Genomic DNA, 20,689 nt, shown 5'->3' with positions numbered 1-20,689 from the left:
AACCTCACCTCTTTGTAAATATGGCATATAAAGACACAGTAAGGGGTATCTCCTTAAGTTTTCTGTAATTTGTTACAAAATAGGTGGTTGGTTTAGAGTTGCCTCTACAGGAATGTTGATGTCTGATAGATCACAAGATTCAGACAGACAGGACTAGAAGTAAGACAGGAAGACATCCCTGCATATACACACATTTGTCAAACAGCAGCACCACCACGCATTCAGACACACACAGTTGGGCTTTTGTGTCTTCTCAAGAGTAAATAATAAACTGCAAGCTAAGAGCAAAGAGGTCATCTGGCTTTTGAAGCTCCACAGATGTAAAGAGGTAAAGGTCACACAACCTGGAAGACACAGGATGTGTGTGGGGACGTCTGAGGTTGAACAGCATGAGAGGATCACAGGGCACGAAGACGTGGGCACAAACTAAGGTCAGGGATGACTCAGAACATTACCACTATGCCATATGAAATAAAACGATATATATACGATTGCTTTGCATATCCATTAATTTGTCAGTTATTTTCACAATTAATCATTTAGTCTACAAAATATCAAATAAAATGGGAAAAATTCTCATCACAATTCCCAAGAGAAAGTGGTAAATTAAAGTAAATGACAAAGAAAAGAAACGGGGAAGAAAACAATTAGAATTTTATCAAAACAGTCAGCAATTAATTTTCTTTCAGTTGACCGATTGATTAATCAAAGGACCATTGCAGCTCTAAAAAATATCTTACAATTAGGAGCCAACAGTGAACCAAAGCCACGGACACAAAGGGGAAACAGTGTTCCCACACAGACAAAGACAAGGTCCACAGGAGGTGATCCAGACCGGCCTGGGAACTTATATCTTTACTCTTTCCTCAAATTCTACTCCAGGATATGTGACCTATAAAGTTTGACAGTAGTGACTCATACAGTCGACACTCAAGCTCAGGCTGCAGATGGTCAAATTGAAGATGATGAGGGAGATCATTGTGGCACACCCCTCAGGTGCAGCTCTCCAGTCTTTAGAGTATTAGAGTAAATACTTCAAAGTATTAGTAAGTAAACAGACAAGACAGTTGAAGACATGAGATTTTTTACATTTTACAGACCAACTGATTAATTTAATAATCTGCAGATTAATGACTAATGAAAAAATTGCACAGCCCTGAAAAGAAAAAAAACAATACCAACTGATACTCAACAGAAGCAAATGAAATGCTGGTGGTAGTTTTCACTAAAAAATCTGACTCACTCAGTGAGTAACACAAGCAGAGGGCTTTCATTCTGAGATGTTTGCATGTACAAGAACAGCTGCATGATGATGCGTCATCAGGGGAAAAATGAGGATAAAAGCAGACTGACGAAGGCGTGACTGGTCACTTTGTGAAATTACGATTGATGTCACTTTCAAAAAGATTGGACTTAGAACAGCCGTGAGTTATAGTCTACAGTCTTATTATCAGTGTTTTCTATTAATCCATTTTCATGCAGTTGTGAGTGGCTTTGGTATTGTTACCTTGCAGAACTGTGGCTCTAAGCTGTTGGTTGGAGTCCAGAGCTAAGATAATGTCTAAGGTAAATGTAAATGGTAATGCTAGCATGCCTTCACAGAGAGATGCCGTCAGACATGAAAATGAGAATCATTTCGCTTCAGTGGCAGCAAACACAACACATGGGCACACTGATAACTGTGCTATATTTAGCCTCCTAGACAACTATGGCTGACCAACAGTAGCATTACCTTAACTGCTCTAAACACCTGGCTACAACTATGTACTGGAATATCCCATACACACCAACTGGTTGTTACTCAGTCCAACTACAACACAGTTACCCTTAACCATCATTCCCATTTTCAAAGGCAGATCATTTTTTTTTTCATTTACAATGACTTTTTCAATCAGCATGACCTCCATTTAGATAATGTATTATCATTAACGTAATAAACTTTGTGCAATCTGGGCTTAAATGTTTATCAACTGATGGGAGAGTTAAACCTTGCCAACATATGTTCCACCATACTCAACCACTTGAAGCGAAAAGTATTGCGGGGTTGCTGAATTCACAATGGATCTGGTGGTGTGGCAAAATGCTGCAGGTCGGTGACACCATTACCAGAATAACTGCACCATGGAATGTCATTTTACAAACAGCAGTCGACAAATCATGCGTATAGTATGCCTTTAAGATACCAATGTAAGGCCCTCTCTGTTTTCTGTCACCAAAATGCCACATAACCTATGCAGGGGCAGGATACAGCAAGATACATGAAGGGAAAAGGGATAAGGGGCTTTGCTCACCTGTGTGGATTTATCTTTCATACAAGATGGGTAGTGCACATGGGGGTCACGAGGCCACTGCCCAGTGAGGTAGGGCCCAGTGATTGTGCCCAGTGAGGATGTCCGCCAAATGGCCCCTGAGCTCCGCACCTGCTGGGATTTTATCCTTTCAACTGCACAGACAGAGAGAAAAGAAAGAGAAAGAGCAACGTTGGTTCAATGTGATGAGAACACTTGTAGTGGCAGAGAATGATTACCCAAATACATCCACTGTGCAGCTTTTCGCTTCTTGTAGTTCATTGAGTTTTGTGATGTATTTCCAGCAGCCAGAGGCCATTTTCACCATAGAAGCTTTGATAAACCCACTGTACACTACCTGCCAAGTACCAAACTGCAAAGTAAGCACTAGCTGGTGATGAGTATAGTTAAAGATGGAGCTAAGGGATTTCTCCACTAGCAAAAACACTCAGCTGTGGCTTGCAGTTGCCCTAAACTTGATAAAAATCTCATCAACACAACAACTTCAAACAGACTTCAGGAACTGATGCAAGGCTTCTGTTTTCACCAACAATACATCTAACTGCACAGTACACACAGCTGAATATGTTTCTACAACTGTTTGGTCTGTTTGGCTTCCAATTTTGCAAAATTGGAAGCCAAACAGACCAATTTTGGTCCATCTTTATGGACCCATATCCATTTCTTTCCTACCATTCCAAAATACACAGATTCATTAAATTCCAACAATCAACTCCCTTTTATCAAAAACAGATAAGAATACACTTCCAGTCACAGACAGCATCATCCTCAGAAACATGTGCTTGTCACACTCATAGGTCAAAAGAATAATGAACACATTTCTAAAAAATTTCATGCTCATATTGTACATAAGGTCAGCGATCTTGTTGTGATCTAGTGTCTTGACCTCTGGTCTTACAATCCTATTTAACAAGGCAGAGGTCTGGGTCACTTGCTATAAATTCACAGGATTACAGGTACACTCAAGAACTAAATTAGACCTTGCCATGATCTTCTAAACATGTTAAGTAGCCTGACAAGGTAGATAAATTTGTTTCACAGAAAGAATATCTCTTCCTCTTGCAGTCTTACATTCGTCACTGTAACTTGATGGTGCTTACTGAATCCACTAAAACTATCTAGCACATAGCACCAGGGCCTCCATAGACATGATATTGTCTTAATCAATTCAGAAAATAAACTGTCATGAAGAACAAGCTTAGTATCTCTATATCGACATGTGGGTCATCCAGCAACTGCATTTGTCAATATGGCCATAATTCTAATGGTATCTCCGAAAACATGGGGGGCAGCATGCAGAAATGGAGTAACAGACAACCGCTGCTCTTTGCTAGCTATCCTTGGCTGTAACTAGTGACCATTAGCTGATTAAATAATGGCTCAATTAGCTCTGGAGCCAGTGGCCCTAGAGTTTGTCTGGATCATCAGATCACAGGGGGAGTCACCAATGGCAGCCGTGCCCAGCTCAGCTGGATTTGGGAGCCCAAGAGTGAACATGGCTGGACTAAAACCAGCCTCCAATATTGATAGAAGTCAGTTTAAGGACAGGGAATGCAGTATAGAGGTGGTTTACAGCTCTAACCAGGATTATGACTCTAAGGGTGACTAGACCTGACCTTTCATTTACTATTATTCTTTCCATGTCAACCACAACTGTACTGACAATATAGTAATACAACTGCATTAGTACTGGCACACAACATTCCATTGGTTGTATAAGGTCTACAATAGACACAATACATGGAGACCAAATCAATAATGCAAATCAAATAGTTTTTATAAACAATCGTGATAAAGATGTTTTATTGAGGCACTGAACAAAAAACGAACCACTGAATCTTTTAATTGAACAGCAAAATCTGATTTGACTGTTGAAGTGCCCTGTACATCCTTGGCACATAATTGTGATACAATTCAGCTTCTTAGTTTTGACATCTATCATTGTGACACAGTCATTGTTATAACACTGACATACCTTCTAATTAATGTATTCCTGACCTGTGACAGTGGTCAAAGTAGTAATCCAGAGACATCCCTGTCCTTACACAGACCCTGTTGTGTGTACTTCAAACAGAAAACCTAAGACAGAATTTACTAAATTAAGTTTAATTAAAGGGGCGGCTGTAGCAGTCAGTGGGTAGAGCTGGTGGACTGGTGATCAGAAGGTCATAAGTTCGAATCCCAGCTCCCCTGGGCAGAACTGAGCTACATGTCGAAATATCCTTGAGCAAGATACTGAACTCCAAAGTTGCTCCTGATGTGCAGATGCCATCAGTGAGCTGGCTAACTCATCCAGGGTGAACCCTGGCCTATGCCCATTGTGTGAAACTGGATTTGGCCCCAGTAAGCCCCGCAGCCCCCTACATCCCGCGACCCTCACGGATTAAGCAGAAAGAAAACGAAATGAAAGTTTAATTAAGTGTTTGCCCATCATATGAAATGCGTAATTATCGAAACCATAGCCATTGTTTTACATTCACATCAAAATGTAGCTGGTAGTTCTGCATATATACATAAAAGTTTGGACACACCTTCTCATTCAATGGTTTTTCTTTATTTTCATGACTATTTACATATGGAATTATGTAGTAAACAAAAAAAGTGTAAAATAACTCTAAACATGTTTTATATTTTAGATTCTTCAAAATAGACACCTTTGCTTTGATTACTGCTTTGCACACTCTTGGCACATGTACGTATATACACACAGTATATAGACATAAATATACAGAAGTGGTGTCTGTTACCAGTTTTGTATGATAGCGGTATGACTTCAGCTATTTTCATTTTGTTTGGAAATGTACCTGTGTGGAATGACAGGTTACAGATGTGTATTAGTGGATTTGAAATCCACTCAATAACCCTTTTCACTACTTTCATGTCTATTTCATTAAGGTCAGTAAACACCTTGTTTTTACTTTTTTTTTTTACAATATCTATAATTTCTTTCTCATCCACTGCTGTCAGAAACATGGATCTGGGATTCCTTCGCATCAACCAGTTGTATTGTAGTAATTTCAGGCGAGTATTAGTGGTTCTCGATTGTGCTTTGGAGCATGCCTCCTCCCATTTTTTTATTGGGATTGCCTCTTGTAGATCCTCTCTCCGTGCCTCCAGCTGTCCTGCAGACATTTCTGTACTTCCGTCTACTAGGCATCTGTAAATTTTGGATATTAAACCCCTCCCTAGACAATTCACATTCATTATTTTTTTCTATGGTAGACATTTCAGGGATACATAATGTTTGATTTTGATATGTTCTAATGAAGTTTCTCAACTGTAGGTTTTAAAAAAAATGATTATATAGGGTCATCTGTCATAGGGTCAGTACAGTAGTGACAGTCGTGTCCGGGGACGTCTGTTATTCAACAAGAATCTAACAAATTCAGGATTTGGTGCCTCTAAATTGAAGCTTCTCACATCTTTTAAACTACATAGCATGTTGTCAGTTGGATTTTTCTTAACTAATGCGGCAGCTAATATAAAAGTATATTCATCCTGTCCTTTGTATACAAATCCTCATCGAGATGTAATCCCCTTGCATTTTTGTGAGCTTCCATGTTTTATCCCGTTTTTTGTAATGTACTCTGATTGACAAGTCTGACTGAGTGGCTTATCATCTTTCTGGGGGCAGCCGTTTACGTGCCATTGTTTTCATCAAACATGTTACCATGGATATAACAAATATAACATCAAACACAAATTAACACTACATTTTGTCAGAAATCACAATTTCATTGGGGACCCCCTTAATTTCCCTGGAACCCACTCATATGACTAGCTTAGGGTCTCATGGAAAATGTTGGTCGTGGTGTTACTGATGTGGGGTGGTGCTTGCGGTTACTTTCTATAATAAACAGCCTGCAGTGGCAGAATTATACAGGCGATTGTGATCTGTAGTTTCCCCCATAAGGACTGACGTTTCTGGCTGTTGCAGTCCCTCTTGAATGACCTACTGCTGCTCTCCTTGGGTTACAATCCTCCTTTGGATCTGCTCGTCACTGCCCGAGTGCCTCTGGGCCATTGCTGAAATTTGACCACTGCTCACGAATTTGTATTTTGTTTTTACAAGAGGAGAAGAGAGGAGTGGACAGGGCAGTGTTTTGGTTTTATGGACACTTCATACTATAGATAAATTAACACACCTGCCACTAAAACATATAAGCTGAGAAATGAATACTCCAATATATAACTTTAGATACATTATATAATTTTGCTTTCACACATTTGTCAGTAAAGCTTGGAAATTAATTTTAGAAACTAAAGTTTCATTTTTGTTATTGCTACTTCATATCCAGATCAAATTACACAGTAAAGCTTTGAGCATGTACAGTGCTGATAAAAAATATTCATCCCCTTAATTATTTTTCCCGTTTTATTGCTTTTATAAATCAGGAAAAAGACACACTGTCCACTTCACTTGCAATTAAGTTTACTGACAACAATGTTTCGGTACTTAAACCTTCATCAGGTTATCTCACAAGATGATGCTAAAGCAACAACCTGATTAATGTCAAAGTATGAAAATGTCAATAAATTTAATTGCAAGTGAAGTGTGCAGGATTATGACGGCCTTCAGTCTGCCCCTATGCACCTGTCAACCTTAAGGTGTGGAAAAGCTGCACTCTGTGATTGCTTTTACAAATGGAATCATGGTAATCATGGAAACAGCCAAAAAAAAAAAACCCCAACAGAACAAACAAACAAAAAAAACACCTTGTTTTCTTTAAAACATTTATGTGCAGCTTTCGCTTAAGGTTTCAGGTCACTGTCTTGCTGGAAACCAGTTTCTCCAAAGTCGCAGTTGTCTTGCAGACTGAATAAGGTTGTCCTCCAGGATTTCCCTATACTTTGCTGCATTCATTTTAGCCTGTACATTTAAAAGCCTTCTGGATCATCCTGCTGCTAAGTAGAATACCCACAGCATGATGATGCCAACACCACACTTCATGGTGGTGATGTGCGCCGTTTGGTGTCCACCAATGCCTTTGGGTGAAATGATTTAATGAGCTTTTTTCAACAGTGGCTTTCTCTTTGTCACTGTCCCATAACGCTTTGACTGGTGAAGAGCCCGGGCAACAGTTGTTTTGTATGCAGAGTCTCTCCCAGCTCAGCTGCTGAAGCTTCTAACTCCTTTAAAGTAGTCTTAGGTGTCTTGGTGAACTCCCTCACTAGTCTCCTTCTTGCACGGACACTCAGTTTGTGAGGACAGATTTCACAGATTTGCTGTGTGTTCTTTTGTAGCCAGGAATACTGATTAATCAGAGACTGGACCTTCAGACACAGGTGTCACACAACAATCACTTGAATCACATTCACTGCACTCAGGTGATTTTCATGTCACTAACTGTCAGACTCCTAGCACCAATTAACTATCCTCGGATCATGAGTCTTGCAGAAAAGAGCAAAAAACTGTCTTGCAACATCACGTGAGTGCTGCACAGTTACGTTACAGCCACAGCCATTTGATAGTGTTGAGCTGGGGAACACTAATTGGTGAAATAAACATGTTGATACAAAGGCAGTGGGTATTCCACATGACATAGTCTACTGAGTGCGAAGTGCACCATGATGCGACAGCCATCAATTAAAGACAGCTGTCAGATTCCCTCAGATATATTAATCATTATTCAGACAGGATGCATGAAGGATCTTCAATGTAAGTTATTTTACCACTCAAAATGTTGTTAAGTTGAAGTACATTAATACTGTTTGAAATACAACACTGTGGTGATGCCAGTTAATTCAAGAGAAAAGGAGAGTTAAGAATTAATTACTGGAAAAATGACTGGCTTTAAGTTAGTTGCTATTCACACATGAACTGTGACAGCTTGCTTGTCCAGTCACATAGGCGAAAATTCCAGTGGGGCAGGTGGGGACACAACCCCCATTCCTGGGCAAAAGATGATTTGCCTGCTTTTGCATGGCTGAATTTTTCAGCACCAAAAGAAGCCAAAAAGAAAAGCTCACACCTCATATGCACTTTTTGTATTCACAGCCCTTGTGCTGCTGGCAGACACATGTAAACCTCCCAGACAGTGTGCTTTGCAAATGTACAAAAACTACATCTCCACTGCTACAACTCAAACTTTGGGCAAACACTGAATGTGCTGTTTGTAATACAAACCAGCAGCCACAACACACAGACACAACCAAAGAATATTTGATTAGCACAAATGTGTCAGATACAGTTGACATCTTTCATGCTGAAATCTCTGTCACAATTATTTGACGCTGCTGCATGTTTTCAGAGGTATAAGCCCATGATAATATTAGAACAGAGTGTTTCTTTCTATACAGATACTGTTACTGTTTACCGGTTCTTCCAAGAAATACTACAGTATTTCCAGTGAAACAGTACAGCCACAGGCTTTGTGTGATTGTGGCAGAGTGTGTCAGAAGTGTGGCTGTTCTAGTTACAGTTGCTCAGAGCATGTCTGGATTCTGTGAGTTCATTCTTACATTTGGTTGATGGTGGAACCTGTGTGAGATAACAAGGTCATCCAGCATAACTTTGAGTCATATGACCATCATAAACTGCAGAGCAACACTCCCACCAGGGGCTCATACATTATTCAAAAAGCTTTACTTAGAAGGACAATTTCACAGGTTTTGCATCTTAATTGTATGGCCAGATCATGTTGCCTAGTCAACAAATATTACAGTGTCTCTTCTCTTGTTTACTTCTAATAACTCCTTCAAAATGAACAGTAGTGAATGGTCTGAAGTAGGTAGGCTGACTGAAAGCATGCACATAGAACATCTATACTATGCGCAAATATTCACTTTACTATTTTGGTCACCTCTCAACAGATAATGTTGTTGTAGTTCTTATAGGGCCTGTATTACAATCTCATGACAGAGGAACATATTAGCATTACCCAAGATAAAGTCCCTTCAAACCAGCAACTGAAATCAGACACTTTTGCATCCAGTTAACTGTAGTACATTATCCACAAGTTTCTGGTAGAGGTAACTGGGGAACTAATGGGGAAACCATTATGTGTGACACTTCTAGTGCTTTGCAGAAGTAGCCAAAGCAACAAACTGTCATAACAACTGAGGTATAAGCGACGCTTTCAAGGCTTTAGAAGTGTAAACTAAGCAGGCTAAGCAATAATCATAGAGTTGGTAATACTCACTTGATACAGTTGCCAACCTAAGTTGCCATGAATGAATGTGACTGAGAGGACACACTGGAAGGTCAGGCTTGCTCTTTCTTTGTAACAATGTTTCCAGCAGTTGGCCAGAATTTCCAAGGTGGGGAACCTTGCAGCATTGTCCTTCCACCACTGGAGTGGGCTCTTATTCCTTGCAATACATTATTCACCCAAATTCAAGAGCACCTCATTCCTCACACGTTCTTCTTTCAGATAAGTGTCTTGCTCAGTGTTGCTTGCGCTCCTCCGAGTCTGAGCCCTGCAATTTATCCAGTATCGGCGTCCTCTTTGAAATTCATGTCTTGTCACTGGCTGGGCCATCCTCCACACTTGCCTGTTGGAAGCTGTTCCTTCTCATTTCTGGCCTGAAGTGCAAGAGTCTTAAGTTTTACTTGCACCTTTAGGACCTCATCTAAGGACAGGAACTTCACCTTGCGAAGCCTAGGGTCAAGGGCAGAAGCAATCACAGACACATTTTTACCGTCATCTCTGAGTAAGATCTTGCGCTCCCACTGTGAAGCTATCCCCTTTGCTGCAGCTGTTTGGAAAGACTTGAATGAAGCAGACTCAAAGAAGGCCTTTGACCAGTGGTAGAGAAGAGACTGTTACATAAGGTTCACCACCCAGGAAGACATTGCCCTACTCAAAGGGCTTGAAAACTTGCTCCAGTTCCTCCAGTAGTGTACAATGGTCACCTCTGAGGTAAAGGCAATGCTTTCCTTCCCATGTGACCTCCAGGTCAGTAAGTGTTGTGGTCACAGGCCACTGTTGCTGTCAGTATGTGATAGGAGCTGATCTATGTTATAGGTACATATTGGATCAACTTATGCTGAGCTGTGCCCTTTTGCTTTAGTTTGTTTTTGAACTTGCTGTTGGCCAGCTCACTCTTTCTGAAATGTTCAACAAGTCACCTTGCAGCCCAAGTGCCTTGCTTATCTGGGAATCCTTCATCAGGGTATGGTTGACCACTAACTGAAGTGTTTGGCCAACACATCGATGTGAAGCAACATGCCTCTCCTCATCCTCAGTGCTCAAAACCACAGCATTAGCAGTATTATCATGAACAACATTGAGCACATCTTTCAAAAAGAAACCACATTTCTCTGCAGTCTTTTCCACCCAGCCCCAATTCTCTGCTGTGTGGCGCTCCTCAAGTGGCATTATGGTCAGTGTGTATGAAGCGAGCTTCCAATCCTGACTCACAAAGAGGCATGTGACTCCCAAATATGCCTCAGTGGCAATATTTGTCCAAGCATGAGTAGTGAGTGTGTTTTTTGATGCAGCATTTTTGATTTCTGCTTTAACCTTCTGCACAGTAGCCTCACATTTCTTCTCAATAAGATCCATTAAGTGGTGTCTGGAGGGAAGTGTGTTTCCTGAATGAAATGTCTTGATCATCTCACGAAAGGCTTGACCCTCTCTTTGATAACCATCTCTGAGATGCTATTCAGGTTCAGCAGACATCTGGGATGTGCATACAGTTAGGCTTCTTTAGTTGATAAAGTCATCCACAGTGCTTTGTCCGGTCTTGAAACACAGACACAAAGCATATGTAAATATAGATATTATTATTTCAAAATTAGTATAATTTCTGTATCACTGTTATATTCATAAACATATATAAATGAAATAATTTACTGTATGTAATATCAAGACTTTACCTGAACTTGAGAATTACTTACATTTTACTTACATTATAAACTTAAAGTGGCCATTACAAAGATTTATTTAATCACTGGGGTCAATTTTTTCCATCAGTGTGGATTGAGGAAAATAATAAAGGATTTACTGATTGAATCCACACTCAGACTGTAACAATAGCCTGCAATGTTAGTTTTAGCAAACTAATTTCTTAAACAAAGCTGATAGTGTATAGAGTAAAGAGCAAATATAAAACGGCAGAATAACAATACAAAATGAAACACGGAGTAACGTTGCGTTTAACAGCAGCAGTGATGCAGGAGGAACAAACATTCAACATCAGAAAATCAATTACTAGCAACAGCAACACATTCCTCATGTTTATAATCCAAATACATAATATGTTTGAGTGGGGACAAAAAGTAAACATGACTTACGGTGCGTCTTGCTCCTGCTGCCATCTTGAGAAATTGCCCCAGGATACTTCCGCTTCAAGTGATCCAGCATAGCAGTAGTACTGCTGCAATTAGCCATTCGTAATTGGCAGAGCTTGCAGAGTACCATTTTGTTCGGTCTCTGCCGATTAACGTAACTCAAAGTATTTACATAATTGATCATGTTGACGCTTTATCCTAGCCCTAGTCCTAACCCAAAACAGTTATAACTTAAGAGACTGACCATCGCCTGCCCACATTCCACAGACAGACAGACAGACAGATAGACAGATAGACAGATAGACATATAGATATATAGATAGATAGATAGACAGATAGATTTAACACATTTTCCAAGGATTGGTTTACAGCAGAGGTCACCAGTTGGTGTACCGCGATTCAGGTGGTACAGCAACATCTGAGTCCACACCTGAACCGTGGTCCACCAACTGGTGACCTGCTGTAAACCATCAACCAAATTAGGCCTATAACCAGTAAATCATTGAGAATGATTACATTGTGATGGAGCATCTATATATCAACAGGCGGCACTTTTCCAGCCTTCACATCACTGGTTTAGTGGCCCCCAGGGATCCCACAGACCAGTTGCATGCACTGTAAATTGTCTAACATGACATAATGTAGTCAATCAAATCAGTGCATTCTGACAAGCGTGTCAACTTGAGTGAAGGAAAATACACAAGACATCTGTTGGAGGAAATGCGAGTCAGAGTCAGTATTTTACATGTTGTGCTCTAAAAAGAGAAAAGTGGACAACGAAAACAGAGCTTTTCATGGAGAATGACCACTAACATGTTAATTCTTCCAACAGGCAAAGCAGTATGTCTCATATGTTCTGATACCATGGTGAATATTAAAAGCAGCAAGGTGAATCACCACCGAGACACGACCTGACACCATGAGAGCCTGGATTTGAAATCCTGACAGGAAAAGCTGAAGCCAATGTCACTCACTGAAATTGTTTAGAAATGTTGTATATATATTGATATGGAGCCAGAACAGTGACTCAGTTCAATAAGTGTGGGCTAGGATAGGAAAAGTCTATCAAGTTCAAATTCTGATCTCCTGGTTTCCTTCCAGTTATTCTCAATACACTCGGCTTTGAACAATACAAGCACAGTCTGTTTTAAGGTTCCTCCATTCATGTGTCTATAAACAATCGCTATAAATCATGCTGAACACAACTCTATTTACATCTGGTGTGTTGTTACCAAAGTTTTGTTTCTGTTTGTCATTGTCATGATGTTGCCTGTGGACTAGCAAATAATTATATAATTTTACAATTCAGTCCCTAAAATGCTTTACTCATATTACAATTAATCATTTCTCCAAAATTTATATGGGTGTTAACAGACTTATCCTTCACAGCACAACAAGAGCGATTTATTAGTATTACAGAGCAGAATAGATGGTTATCTCGGTGAAAAAAAAGTGAATAAAATAAAAGTGCTGACTAGAGATCCAAAACACAAAGTTCCAAATATTAACAATAAACCCACTCAAAACAGACAAATAACAAAACATTTTTTCTACGTAGCTTACTAAACCACAGTACAAGCACAAAAACAACATCACTGTGCCAGGTGGGGTATGTGATGTCCATGTGTCCACTTAAAACCAACTCAAATTCCATGACATAATTTTATCCAATCAATGACAAAAACCGGCAAGACATAATACAAACTTTAAACCATCCTCCTGTTGGCTGCATATGTTACCAGAAGGGCTGTTCCAAAAGGTTTCAGATTGCATGACTCCAGATCTGCTACAGACTGCCCTCTACAGCAAATGTTGCAGTCTGAAGGTTCGGGCCCCAGCAGTGATGTTGGGGGCGCAGGACAGTCCATCGTCAAGGATTACGCCCAGGTTCCTCGCCGTTGATGAAGGTGATACCATGACACCTTTGACAGTGACTGACAGGTCCGTGTGAGGGCAGTCTTTCCCCAAGATGAAGAGGAGTTTACTTTTTCTAAGGTTGAGTTTGAGGTGATGCGCAGCTGTCCAAGTGAAGATGTCAAACATTTCGAGATGTGTCGCAATGTGGGTGATGGAGGACGATGGGGGAAATAAGAGGAAAAGTTGGGTGCCGTCAGCATAACAGTGGTAAGAGAATCCATGTAATGTGATTGCAGAGCCTAGTGATCTAGTGTATAGTGTAAACAGAGGCTGTACTTATACTGTGCCTTGAGGGACACCGGTTTCCAGTAAGCAGGGTTTGGACAAGAAGCCATTCGATGTAACCTTAAAGGTGCGATTTTTCAGGTATGATGTGAACCAGGTTATCACAGTCAGTCAGCAATGCCAAGTTCAGCCAGAGTGGAGAGAAGGATTTGGTGGTTGACTGTGTCAAATGCAGAAGATAAGTCAAGGAGGATGAGGACTAACGAGTTGGACGAGGCTCTGGCAGCACTGAGCAACTCAGTCACCATGAGGAGAGCCATCTCGGTGGAGTGACAAGTCCTGAATCCAGACTGATTAGGGTCAAGAAGGTCATTTTCTAAAAGATAGGAGGACAGTTGGTTGTAGACTGCACGTTCCAGGGTTTTAGAGAGGAATGAAAGAAGAGACACAGGTCTGTAGTTTGAAATGTCAGCCGAGTCTATGGTGGGTTTCCTTAGGAGTGGCTTTACTGTGGCTGTTTTGAAAAGAGCTGGAATAATGCCTGAAGTGAGGGAGGAGTTGATCAGAGTGGTGAGGAATGGCAGGATGTCATGAGAGATGTTTTGGAGAATGGAAGAGGGAATCGGGTCCAGCGAACAGGTGGAGGCACAGTTAGACATCACTAGTGTGAGAAAATCTTCAGAGGACAGAGGGCTGAAGCAGGTAAGGCCATCTGAGGGGAGGGTTGGGGAAGGTGCTTAGCAAAGTGGAGGAGGCCCCCTCAGTAGACATTAGAGCTAGTCTGTGGATGGTAGCACGGAAGATAGGCATTTCAGGTTGCAGCAGGTGGTGACTGTGTGAAGTATGGGCATGAGGGACCTGATGAATTTTAAGGGGAGAGAGAAAGTGACAGTGTGGTGGTCAGACACAGTGAGCGGGGTAACAGAGAGTGCCGAGGAACCACAAGACCTTGTGAAGACAAGGTGTCCAGTGGAGAGGGGGAGAGTATGAGGTCAAATGTGGAGAAGAAGTTGATGAATTCAGCTGGAGTGGCAGTGGAGTGGAGTGTTTTCTGGGGTGATCTAGGTCTCGGAAAGGGCCAGGAAGTGGAGAGTCTGCAGTGATGCACAGGCTGAAATGGTGTCTGCCGTCTTGACTGCAGACTGGCAGTTCCATAGTGCCTCGTAATACTTCAAGGACTGGTTCAGGACTGGTGGAGAATGTTGGATAGCAGAGAGTGGCTGGGTTACAGCCTCAGGCAATGTGTCTCTGGTGAAATCTTCTCCGGTTTGATGTCCTGACTGGGATAGCGTAGGACTCATGGCTACAATAGGAAGTGGACAGCGGAGTTACTTTGACTCCCTCAATGGACTTCCGCAGAGAGACTCCCGAAGTCTTCGTTCAGCTGACGCTGTAGTGACTAGCCCATATGTGCTAGATTTACCTCATGCATGCTTAGCTCCACCCTGCAATCAATCCTACTAATATTTGAACAGGTGAGCACTGGCAGCCACTTTTATGCTGACCTGACTCCACCCTGCAATCAAGCCTATTGGTCACAGCTTCCTTGGGCAAAACTGCCTGTTAACACTCAGTTTCACAGTAATTCAACCAAAGAGTATCTAGACAAGATTAAATATTACAGCTAACCTTCCTCACAGAATGCCTAACACTAGATCTACAATTTCCTCTTACTCATTGGCAGTAAGTTCACAGCTCCTCTTTCCTGGACAAAATAAACCACTTTGAATTGCCTTTTCAGAATGAAGAAACTTATCTTGCCTACAAGCTGTACGAATTATCTCAGGTGAAACTAGGCGAAGGTGAAGTGTGACATAAAAATACAATAAATAACTAGAGAGGGCATGTTCTGAAGAACTTTGGCTGTGAATGTTTGCTGTTGAGTTGCTGATGCTAAATGTGCATTGCTGCCTGTGAAAATTATGAACAGTGTCAAGAATATATGAAACAAATGAGATATTTGAAGGTTTTTGAGAGTTGACGCCAAATGCGCATTGCTGGCTTTGAAAACTTTGAATGATGCCAAGTATATATGAAACATTTGAAATAATTTAGGGTTTATTTAAAAGCTAAGGGTCAACAGAATTGGTGACTTTAATATATTTCAAGTGCCGTCTGAAAAGAATGAAATGTCCTAATGGTTGGGCAAGAATGAAAGATTAAAAATAGAATATAAGTGGTAAGCCAAATTGCAATGCCTGCTTGAATTTGTGTCAAGAAGCAACTGATGGAGTGTGAAGAGATGGTACAGTGAGAATGAATCAAATACTATGAATGAGGCTGTCAAGTTATCTCATAATGTGTCAATGATTGAGAACATTCAAATATTTAAGTGGAGTTTCTGGCTTGAATGAATGAGAAGATAATAGTTTAATATAGTTCAAATTAAATATACTGTGTGTCACTGTGTGTATTAAACTGACTCACTGATAAATCTGTCTCCCTGTGTTGGCCTGAATGTTATTGGTTGTCACTGAAATGGTAACCAAGTTGGTCGTGGTCAAGTTGATTTAATAGTGATTTTAGCTGAGCTCACCTCACATTATCATGATCATCTCTCAAAATCAGTAACTGCTATAACTCAAATAATGGTATGGTAGGTACCATCAGAATCTTGTGAGCACTTTGTGAAATTGTGTGGGTCATAAATGTGGTCATAAATGTGGCATGGAGGAGGTCAAAAAAGTGAATATGTTTGCCTGCCTCCAGATATTTTTCCTCTCAGTTTAATGGAAGTTAATGCAGCAGTTGGTCAGTTTTCCTGTCTTTTTAAAAGCCCACCGAGCCAATCTTTTTTGTCTGATTTGCCCCCAGAGAGCCACTGTTGCGACCAGCACAAGTTTTCCTACAAGCTGGTGTCATGGTTTTTCTGCTGGAGTGAATATTTAGGAAGTGAGGGCGAGTTGAAGCGAGCTCCTTCCCACTCTGTCAGTTGGCTCCTGCACTCTGGCTGTCAACATTCCAGATTCCGACCCAAAAACTCCACTCAAAGTGGCTGAAAGGCTATGAATGTTTGAACTGCAACTGTGCAAAAAGAATGAAAGCTATGAAAGAGTTGAAGTAATGTGACAGAGTCCTAATTTTTGCGAATGTTTCACAGTTTGAATGGATTTTCTATGAGAGTGTATGGTGGGTGGGAGAAGACTTGGAAAATGAGTGGGTTTTAAGGGATTTCTAATTGATTTGATGGGATTTGAAAGAGAAACACAAACTTGAATGTAAACAAATTGTGAAATATTTCCAAATGAGAATGGAGTTTGGATCTAGAAGCATTAATGATCAGATAAGCTTTGAAAATGCTTGAAAGGGGGCAAAAAATAGAGATTCTTTTAAAACATCATCCATCATCTGCTTGAATGGAAAGAAATAGCTGAAAAACATCCAATATTCATAATTATAAATGGCATCACTGAGATGAATAAAAGCAGTCGATTTTCAATTGAGAAAAATATTTTGGGGTTTGAATGGAGTGAATACATTGACTAAAAATCTGACCCCGTAGATATAATATATAATAACATATTTTTTATAACAATAAATAATGAAGATAAATACATAAAAAGAAATCTAGCTGCATGAATTTAAGATTTTGTTAGTGAAGAATGGGTTTATCAGAGATTTACATTTAACATTAACATTTACACTGTAGGCCATTTAGCAGATGCTTTTGTCCAAAGCTACTTATAGTAATTCATACATACATTCATACACTGATGGCGGTGGCTGCCATGCAAAGTGCTGACCAGCACATCAGGAGCAGTTTGGGGTTAAGTATTTTGCCCAAGGGCACTTCGATATGCAGATCAGTGGAATCAGTGAACCAGTGATCTCCCAATTACAAGACAAAGGCACAACCCCTTTCTTACTGAAAACTGCTGCTGGAAACAAGGTTGTTAATGAAGTTTGTGGGCAGTAGTACTAAAAGATGCCAAAACATTCCATAGATCTGAAGGGAACTGCAAGATAAATGATAATTCTCTGTGGGTTATTCACTATAAATGACACCTTTCACATCAAACATAGTCATTTGAGCTTTTGTAGATATATGTAGAAATATTGTCTATTGCAACAATAAAATTTGATATTGGCTGAAATGCTTTTAAAATATCATAAGTTACTATTATGCATAACAACAGCTGATAGTGGACTAAAACATCCATAGCAGCATGACCACGATCCATCTATCTGGCAGCGACATAGCCTTCCATCTCGTTCACATAGCCACCGTCATCGTTTAGCAAAGGTCATCAAAATTTAAGTTGGCTGTGTCTGTTTATGTGGTTGTTGGCGAGGGTCCAAAAACATCACTCCCTTGATGCACGCCATCCCAGACAAAAATGCCCTGGACACGCCACTACTTCCAACTATGATACCTAAAGATGCAAAGTCAAGTGCATGGAACGTAATGTTTTAATCCAGAACAGCTCTAACACAGGATAGCAAACAGCACAGATTGCACAAACTTCAAACATAATTTTGTGCATTTGCAAGAAAATTGTATTCCTCTTTGAGGACGGATATGTATTTTCATTTGTCCGTGTTTTCCAAATAGTATTTTTACATGTATGCATGTAGTTGCAGAGGCTGGCCTGCTTGCCCAGAGGGCTCTGTTTATGTCTAACAGACTGCTAGGCCCCAGTGTTGCCATAGGAGCCATAGACCTACCAGCTGACGACATTTTTTTTTTCCATTTCAATGATGGTAAACAACCTCGATGAAACAAATTAATAATAAGCTTTCAGTGCATTCTGAAAAATCTGGCTAATCATCCCTGTCATGCAGATCAGTGAGCCCTGTTTATCTTCGACAGAGTAGCTGCATCATCACTACACAGGCATCCATATCCTGACATATTTACCTCATCGTAGGAAGGATAATGTCAACGTAATGTAATAAAAGCTGCATTAGCCAATATCGAATTATTCCGTTTAAATCACCATTGTAACACACTGGAATAATACATCAAAACAGCGTATGCTATGCTGTGCTAAAAATATTACGGATATTGTGGTAGAAATCAGACCATGGTTTCAGGACCTATTGTGGTATTTAAACAATTGCATGTATCTTCTCGATGTTTAGAGCGTCAAGCATCAGATTCCTAATGTATTATGACCCAATAAGAATGCTAGCCCACTAGCCTAGCATCTCGCTCCGAAATGAGTAGTTCAATCGCAGTTAGGGAGCACGGCTCGCTTAATTGAAGCTTCATTGGAATACCTGACAATTTAATGTGGTCTGGCTTGTTAGGAGAGCTATAAATGTTTTACAAAAACCTTAAAGCTATTGTCTGAATAATGGCAACGAGCTCTACAATTCGGTGTCCGTGTTATTCCCGAAGCTAAGCTCATTACAATTAAAATGTCATATTTTGATCTGCTTCGCCAATTATTTCCATTAGCTCTGCCTACCATAACAACGTGGCGCCTCATGGCGAATGGTGGTGGAAATTATTACATTTTAGATTTTTATTAGAAGTTAAATATTGGGTGATGGACGATACGTACGCCGAACATAAGAGTAGCGTGTATTTATTGAGTAGAACCCTTGATGCTCATGTTAAGTGCACGCATCATGGTCATTCAACACCGAAACCAATAAATCATCAGATTGTTTAAGCTAGTTTGGTGTGACGGTCGCTCAACACGACACTTAGCATACGTTAGCAGCAGGCTATCAGAAAGATGATGAAGGCAAACCCAATTTACTTTAAGAGACGAGATTACCTTTCAAAAGAGGCGAGAAGGGAGGGCGTTCCGGCGAGGTCCTGCTATCCGGAGGTGCGAGTCTCTGCCTGGGGACCAGCCTACCGTCCGAGCCGCTTCCACCCGGGTTGGCGGGACTGGAGCAACGGGACGTCGTCGGTCCTGTGTTGCTCCCGGCTGCTGAGAAGGAGGAGGAAACGGAGCGGGTTGGGCTGTGCTGATTTGCAAGCAAAAGCTGGTACGGCACCGTGGCGCGGATCGGCTGCAACCGGACCGCGGTGGTGTTGCTACAGGAAGAACAGGAGGATGTTGGGGAGCCGCTGTGTTTTACCCGCTGCTGGGATGAGCTGGCCTCAGCTGTTGATGCTGACATAATCAGCCACGTTCAGTTGATAAAGTTGTTTATGTGACAGTGTGAGTGTTAAAAGTACAATGTGCTGTTAATTAGGTCACTTTGCTTGTTCTCTTTCGCAGCATTCGACTTATATGCTATCTATACCAGTTGACAAACGTTGCCAGCTACCGGCGTGTCTGAAGTTGGTTCACGACAGGCAGCCCTGAAACAGGCTCGAATTCGCATTTAAGTGATGCCAATGAAGAGAACTAACTCACAAAGCTAACACTTTTTTTCCCCCGTGTCTGAGTACGAACACAAACTACACACTGAACTGCTAATTTCCCTTCTAAATAGTCGTTATTACCGCGTCACTTGGTAAAAATGCATCTTTGTCGTCATTCTCGCGACTCCTCACACTCCAAACACAACTTCCAAGACAGCAGTTGTCACTTGCAACAACTCCTGACAGAGGAGGCTGGCCCGTGGGCGGAGGCAACTCACCACGGCTACTTTCTGATTGGCGCTGGACCACTTCCTGGATATGTCAAGGTGATGTTCATTGGATGCATGAGGCTTTAACCAATGGCGTTAGGTAAAGCAGAAGCGCTGTTAGGGGCTGCTATTGGCTGGTGACCACTGCATGGAGGCCTTCAGTGTATCGTTGCTCTGTATGTAAACAATACATAACATTTTATTATATCATATTTAAAGGCAACCGTTTAAGTGTATAGAGGGGTGATTGACCCTTTCTCTATTTTTTTATTCATACTTGATAATGTACCAAATCTATGCAAATGCATTTCCTCTACTCGGCAAAAAAAAATCTGATTTTGAAGGTTAATATTTACAAAATAATAAAAAGAAAATCACCCCGGTAAAGACTTAATGTAGTCTTATAAGATTAAGTTCAAAAGAGGATGCACACAATAATCTAATCAAGAGCTACAGATAAATAAATGCT

At 40.8% G+C, this 20,689-nt stretch overlaps 1 protein-coding gene across 2 annotated transcripts in view; it reads right to left on the bottom strand.

Moving 5' to 3' along the window:
- glcci1a (glucocorticoid induced 1a) overlaps positions 1–20,084 on the bottom strand; it is a 35,863-nt gene extending 15,779 nt beyond the window's left edge. The window contains exons 1-2 of one of the 2 annotated variants that reach the window (XM_037093208.1): positions 19,413–20,084; positions 2,292–2,443 (exon numbers count right to left, since the gene is read on the bottom strand). In XM_037093208.1, the coding sequence (XP_036949103.1) occupies positions 2,292–2,443; positions 19,413–19,764 (504 nt within the window). In that variant the 5' untranslated portion in view covers positions 19,765–20,084. The remainder of the gene's footprint in view (positions 1–2,291; positions 2,444–19,412) is intronic. The other variant, XM_037093207.1, reaches the window with a different exon arrangement.
- Between the last annotated feature and the right edge of the window lie 605 nt (positions 20,085–20,689).

Source organism: Acanthopagrus latus, chromosome 3, assembly GCF_904848185.1.
Source record: "Acanthopagrus latus isolate v.2019 chromosome 3, fAcaLat1.1, whole genome shotgun sequence".
Taxonomy (NCBI): Eukaryota; Metazoa; Chordata; class Actinopteri; order Spariformes; family Sparidae; genus Acanthopagrus; species Acanthopagrus latus.
The sequence above is the reverse complement of the archived record's forward strand: the minus strand, read 5'-3'. Positions and strand labels throughout refer to the sequence as shown.